Source organism: Pectinophora gossypiella, chromosome 13, assembly GCF_024362695.1.
Source record: "Pectinophora gossypiella chromosome 13, ilPecGoss1.1, whole genome shotgun sequence".
In the NCBI taxonomy this organism is placed as follows: domain Eukaryota; kingdom Metazoa; phylum Arthropoda; class Insecta; order Lepidoptera; family Gelechiidae; genus Pectinophora; species Pectinophora gossypiella.
The window spans coordinates 15,702,781-15,710,062 of record NC_065416.1 but is presented as its reverse complement, the minus strand read 5'-3'; the positions used below and the strand labels follow the sequence as shown (position 1 = coordinate 15,710,062).

At 42.0% G+C, this 7,282-nt stretch overlaps 2 protein-coding genes across 3 annotated transcripts in view; both read right to left on the bottom strand.

Annotated features, from left to right (window-relative positions):
• The window catches only part of LOC126372176 (protein-S-isoprenylcysteine O-methyltransferase), a 190,441-nt gene that overhangs the window by 113,119 nt on the left and 70,040 nt on the right, over positions 1 to 7,282 (bottom strand). The gene's annotated exons all lie outside the window — the stretch shown is intronic.
• Positions 759 to 7,282, bottom strand: part of LOC126372168 (uncharacterized) — a 46,557-nt gene continuing 40,033 nt past the window's right edge. Inside the window, exons 2-4 of the mRNA XM_050017809.1 lie at positions 4,560 to 4,665; positions 1,929 to 2,112; positions 759 to 1,492 (exon numbers count right to left, since the gene is read on the bottom strand). Of these exons, the coding sequence (XP_049873766.1) occupies positions 1,170 to 1,492; positions 1,929 to 2,112; positions 4,560 to 4,665 (613 nt within the window). The 3' untranslated portion in view covers positions 759 to 1,169. The remainder of the gene's footprint in view (positions 1,493 to 1,928; positions 2,113 to 4,559; positions 4,666 to 7,282) is intronic.

Below are 7,282 nucleotides of genomic sequence, written 5' to 3'. Positions count from 1 at the left end.
TCCGAACCCCAAACGAATTAACTCAAAAGTCCGCATAAACTTTTGAGTTATGAAGCGGCTTCCCAGCACGAAGCGAAAATAGGCAGATACACTTTGTTTATTGAATACTCCAATATAATAACACTCGCGAATGTCTTCCGACTAACTTAATGCGATCATTAACCACAAAACACCACTTCGTATTAATTATTTAGATTACTCAATGAAGAAAGCAACTGTCCCGTTCCCGTTTCCCGCCGAAAAGCCTGACGTTTCGTAAATTGACGTTTCATCTAACTGTGTTACCAGTCTATAAAAATAGATTTCTACCAAAATTTACCGTATAGAATCCCATTATAAAATTCTGATTATTAATTTATTAAAAAATATTAAAACAGTCTTTTATTTCATAACTCTTAATCAGAGTCTACAATGAGGGCAACCTCTTCATCAATGCTGGAGCACCATCACGTATATGACAGGAAAATTACTAATTATTATTCAACATGATCTAATTGATTTTATGCTTTATAGCTGGTTTTTATGTCTCACTGCTTGGGCATTTGCACTGCACAGTCAAAAAACTGTAGGTATTAGGTATGTCGCATATTCTATCATAGTTCCACTTTTATTCCTTATTCTGACTCTGTATGTTAGTGGATTTTTAATTGAGAGGCCTACGTTCATGGAATTAATAATTTAAGAATATAGACTGTTATCTTCCGTATAGGTACTTCTTATATTTAGGCACACAAGAGAAAGGAAAATAATACTATGAATATAAATAAACGTTTTATTTGGTATAAGAATTCACATAATTTGATTTTTATTACACAAAAAGTGCTGTGACATAAAAATGAATTAGATTCCCTTGAACGTTCATTGTCATGATTCGTTATTTTAGTTTGTAACAAATAAATAGTTAATCTTACAGTAATATTTATCTACCTACACTCGTATTCATATAGCGCCATCGTCCCTCAAATTGCTAAAATACATGTAAAGGCACAGACATATCACAGTTTGATGTGTAATTTAGAATTATTTATTTACAAACACACATAAAACAAAATGCTGTTTTACATCAAAAACTACTCTGTGCAACACTTATACAAATACAAAGTCCGTCGACAGGTGGCGCTACAGGTTTTAAATTGATTCCGCTATTTCCCGCTAGATGGGGTTAAAAGTTAGAAGCCTTGTTTGGCGTCTCTGAACTTTCTGCCTGCGGGGGCGTCGTCGAGGCAGGGTACTTGGACGAGGTTGAAGTAGATATGGCCCATGAGGTGTGAGGCGGAGGTGTTGGTGGCCTTGAGGCAGTCGAAGAGCATATCGTCGCAGGTGCAGTGGGACTTGCTGTAGAGGGAGTTGTTGGTGAGGTTGTAGCGGGTGGAGAAGGCGCGCACTTTGCTGGGGCAGAGGTCGTGCGTGCGGCAGCAGCGGTCCAGCCGCCGGTCCGCGCCCAGGTCGTGGTAGTCTGTCGCGATGTCGCCCGTGCCGCACCACTTTGTACCTGCAATGAACAATTTTATTTATTTATTTAGTACTATGATTAGTGCGCTTCCAGTAATTGACTTCGGATGGTATTGCCAATAGCCAGCATCAAAACCTACCGCGTGCAGGTGCCAGGGCAAGAAGGACATAACATGAGGTGTTCCATGTTTTGAGAAACCGTTCCAAATTCACACTCCAAGTTGGAATCTCTTATGAATATGAATCGTTCAATAGGGATTTGGAAGGAATAAGTCACACGAAACAATTCATCTAAAAAGCAATATTGCAATGTGACATTTGTGCATATAAAAGTAAGTGCGCAATGCAAACAAATGTCTAATACCTAGGTAACAATATTGCTTTCTTAGATGAATTGCAACAATGTGGCCTTTTTAGACCCCATGGTTTAAACTAAGCAGCAATATTATAAAATATGACAAGACTATTCCACGTACCAGGTATGATCCCTTGCAGCAGCGTGAGCGGGCTGCCGCCTAGCAGCCCTGCTTGTGCGCCGCCCGCGTCCAGCCGCGCCCGCGCCGCCCCCGCAGCCCCCGTGCCCGCGCCCGCGCCTGCAGCCCGCCACGCGCTCGCCGCCGGCGCACGCTCTGGCTCCTCTGATGCCTCTACTCCTTCCACCTGGAAAGGATAAGTAAGTAGGTCATCATTTATCAGCTGGAAATCACAATTTTAAATATCATAATTTGCCGGGTCATAGAATAAATAATAGAACGGTAACTATCCGCCCCGCACTAATTCGTACCAGACGCCGACCTCACCCCCTTTAAGTTTTATTTAATGTTATTATTATTCATTATTCTATGCTTTAGTCTTAAAGAGCTGCTAAGGGGTAAGAGGGAGAGCGCACAGACTGTGTTTCGCTCTCATTTACGCGTCAGGTGGCATACGGTAAGAATTAGTATATTGTATGCGGTGTCCGGGGCCTTCGGGGTGTGCTAGAGTGCTATCATGCTATGGGATAAACACGAAGTAATTCAAAGAATCATTATTATAGTAAGTAGTTAAGTACCTATACTTGGAACACTCAGTAAAGAGAAAATCTAACAACTTACGAGATCTTAGAAACGTGTCATACACAATAACTTGATTATCTTTAAACAATGGCAGATTGGCAGACAAAGACGATGTCACTTCACAGCTAATCTCCTCATGTCTTTAAAACTATGGAAAGTAAGACAAAGAATTGCTTACCGTCCGGTGGGCACGTCCAACCTTCGCCGCATGCGCATAAGATACAATCAGAAGCGGAACTAAATATACGGTACAACATGGATATTTTAAACAGTGTTTATGTGGAGTAGAAAACGTGGAATATCGCTAGGCTGCATTGACGATTGTGTTTCTATTTTATATACTTAGCATAAACACGCCAAGGAGTAGGCAGTGGTGTATAGTTTATGTTTTTTTTTTTGACGTGACTTAGTGTAGATTTGCCGCAGATGGCATTAACTACTTGGCCGGACAAATGGGGAGCGCTGAGGGCTCTCACCCGGTACAACGTTTAAGACAACAGGCCTGAGGGTGCCCAGTTGGGCGAACCTCGGCTCAGGGCGTCGTCTGAGAGGAAAAATATTTGAAAGAATTAATCAATCCTAGTGTGTCGATAGTGATAAGCACTGAATGAGGGAAATCGTCGACCACGCCGGCGGGATCGGTATCGCGGTCCTGAAGTGTTTGGTGTCGCGAGCTGATTGGCTGCCTCTATAGCTAGAGTAATCGGGTCGTCGGGATCGTATATTACGTCCTTCGGACGCCGATACTTTTCAGTACCGTCCCTAAGTGGGATGTATTCGGAAGCCGCAACTACCAGGGGATTTGGGTGGTGCGGAGCAGAATCGAAAAAACATTTTGAAGCTAATTTGAGCCATTGGGCAATGGTTGGCAGACCTAGGTACAGATTTTCATTGCGAAGGAACCACGGGGCACCCGTGGCTTTACGTATGAAACAATTTTGTATTGCCTGTAGACGGTGAATTTAAGAGGGAGTCGCGTGAGCGAAAACTACCCCTGCATAGGTCATGACCGGACGGATGCAAGTCGTGTACATTTTCACCTTATTCCTAAGGGATAATTTACTGCGCTTGTTAAGGAGACAATGAAGACGGCCCATTATAAACGCGGCGCGATCGCGCGTGCGTTGACAATGCGAACTTAATGATATGTTGGTACTACACTTGGTTATGATCTTGCACTCATTTCCCGGAGCCCCGTGTAAACTGGAGTATTGTTCGTATGCCGTACCAAGTTCAATCCTCATATTCACATTGTTTGCCAGCCATTATTGTTGGATTACTTCTTAAGGTGAACGTACAATCAAAGAGCAAAACTGCAGTCATTGAGCACAGCGATTCGTAAACAGTGGTGAAATTATGAACCATTAGTTGTCATAATAATGAAACTTATGTCTTGTAGGAGTTTTTGGTCTATTACAGAAACGACATGTAAACAGGTGCTCTTAAGTGCAACCAGTTAATTTATTACTTTGCAATAAACTGATTGGACTTTTGCACCTTATCGTACATCTAGACGAGCCGAAGTCATCGCAACTTGCAACAAAATGCGAGTCGTGTGGCGCGGATAGGCGCGCGTCGTTGCATACGAATTCATACAAAGATTTATGAAACTCTTGTGGAGTTTGACGTTTTCACTCCCTTTTCAGACATAGAGCAACACGGAACTCCGCGTTTCAGAAGTTGATATTTAATATCTGTAAACTATATATTAAACGTGTGACAAGCGCATGCGTGAACTAAGGTTTGTCGCAGTAAGGTTTCTAATACAAATCATGCGACGTTAGTTCACCTTAATCCGTCAAGTGGGAAATACTAATGTTAGGTACAGCGGAGTATATTAGAAAAGTGTGTTAGGTATTTCAAAAACTCCTGGCGACGCGCTAATATACGTAGTAAGACGATGCGTACTTTCTTAATTTGACACGATTTTAATGTATTATAGTTAAACAAGAGCCAACATTTCGCCGCATTTTTGTATCTAGCGCTGTATCTACGGTAGTGGTAAATCAATGTTCGGAACCCTAAGAAGGAGAGCATGAATGATTTAGTTACCTGTTGACATTGCGTCATGAGTTTGATCATCTGCGGGAAGGTAACGCCGAGCGGGCGGTTGATGCGGCTCAACTGTCGCAGCAGTCGTGACGTATCGTCCTCGTCACTGGAAACGTACACAACACTCGTTAATGTAGTCCTATTTACATGACATAGCGCTTTACTACCCTATATTATTATATATTACAGATAGGCATTTAAAAGACGTCTGAAAAGTTGGCTAATAAGTAAGGAATTTTATGACTTACTTAAATGATTATTTTAACAACAATAATTATTAAATTGACTAATGTACCTATTCTTAATTTTGTTATTGTAAATATTTCCTGACATCTGTAAAATTGTACATCCGCCATGGACAAACTGTTGAAACAAATAATAATATTACGACCTTGTACTTTACACAGTTTCACAATATATGATTCTTTTCTTATTCTTTATTTTTCTTTTTCTCTTAATTTATTTTATTCTTAATCTTGTAATAAGTACTCATGTCTCTATATAAGAGCTGCGCTCTTGTCGGTGGAGTAATCGCCATTCCTCTCTTCTTCCCGCCAAAACCTTCACCTCCCGATACGACACGACCTGCACCTTCTTTTTTATTTGTTTCATAAATGTTATCCTAGGTCTACCCCTTCCTCTCTTCCCTTCAATTTTTCCTTCTATAATGTTTGTTAACAGCCTCCGTGGTCTAGTGGTTAGAGCGTTAGGCTCAAGATCTGGAGGTCCGGGTTCGATTCCCGATGGGGACATTGTCGAAATCACTTTGTGAGACTGTCCTTTGTTTGGTAAGGACTTTTCAGGCTTGAATCACCTGATTGTCCGAAAAAGTAAGATGATTCCGTGCTTCGGAGGGCACGTTAAGCCGTTGGTCCCGGCTATTAGCCGTAAAAACACCTCCACCAACCCGCAGTGGAGCAGCGTGGTGGAGTATGCTCCATACCCCCTCCGGTTGATTGAGGGGAGGCCTGTGCCCAGCAGTGGGACGTATATAGGCAGTTTATGTTTTTATGTTTTAATGTTTGTTATAAATGAATCAATGAATAAGTACTAAGTCCCCTCAAATAGCGGTCGAGCCTAGGACTCAAATCTTGGATGCCACCTGATATCAATTTACCTACTTATAGAGACCCAGCGCTGGCGTCGCGTCGAAAAATCCTTACCAAACAAAGGACAGTCTCACAAAGTGATTTCGACAATGTCCCCATCGGAAATCGAAGCCGGACCTCCAGATCGTGAGCCTAACGCTCTAACCACTAGACCACGGAGGTTGTTGTTGTGTTTGGCACGTACAAATATTAAACATTATTAAATTGTGAACGACAGCAATTGCCAAGGCCGCGATGGGCGCTCACAGTTACCATTACCGTTGTTAAGCAACAGAATGGTCGTGACCACCATCTCACCAACAAATACTTTCTCCAGTCAATGACATTTCTAGATCGCGTTGTCTTTATTTACTTTTGCCAACGGTTTTGTTATTTGAAATCGTATTTCTTTTACCACTTTTTACAAACGACACGGGTACATTTTACGCCTTCCGTGGTCCAGTAGTTGAGCATTGGGCTCACGATCCAAAGGTCTTGAGTTCGAATCCCGATATATCACAAAGATCACTTCATGATCCGTAGTTTAGTTTTATTACAGGCTGATCACCTGATTCTCCAAAAGATGATTCGTATTTCGGAAGGAAGGTACTGGAGTAAGTTCATAGTCGCTATAGAAAAATAAGAATTTTACGCCCGTAATTCTTATCAGGGTAGGCAGGGCCACAAGTCACCAAGTTGTTTTCCTGTCTAACAAGATCAAGCCGCGATTTCCCGTTGGGATAGACAGAGAAAATTTTCATGAATTTGACATCAACTCAGAATCAGGGTCTGAAACTTCCCCCTCAGTATTCGTTGAGGTGTCACTAACACCCTTACGTACCTCATCATCATCATCACCAGCCCATTAACGTCCCCACTGCTGGGGCACGGGCCTTTCCTATGGATGGATAGGGAGATCGGGCCTTAAATCACCACGCGGGCCCAGTGCGGATTGATGGTTATTAACGACTGCTAATGTAGCCGGGACTAACGGCTTAACGTGCCTTCCGAAGAACGGAGGAGCTCGAGATGAAAACTTTTCTTTTTTGTGGTCACCCATCCTATGACCGGCCTTTGCGAAAGTTGCTTAACTTCAACAATCGCAGACCGAGCGCATTAACCGCTGCGCCACCGAGCTCCTCCATACGTACCACCTGTACGTAGTTGTACGGGGTGTACTTAAGTGAAATTGTAACGAATACTGAGGGGGTTGATTTAGCTTATTATGACGAAACTACGAACTTGATACTTGTTTATATATGTAGCATAGAATAGAATAGAATAGAAAAAGTTTATTATAAAAGGACGCCACACACAAAAAAAGACAACAACATCATATCAAATTTCCACTAAAGCAATTACAAAAAAGCAAGACGGATGTTTGTCGAAATGACCATAAGGTGGTGGTGGACGTCCTGAGATAAAAGGGCCTCACTCAGCACAAGTCGCGGCGTGAACCACGACGCTGATATTATGTGGACCCTGTTGGGTGACGCACGAACATCGTATTTCAGAAACATGTGGTAATGGTGTATATATTCAAATTCAATTCCAAAATATACATTATAATATATACCAAATTATTTTAATAGAATTAGATTGTACATAGATATATGAGATATATATGTGCCCCCA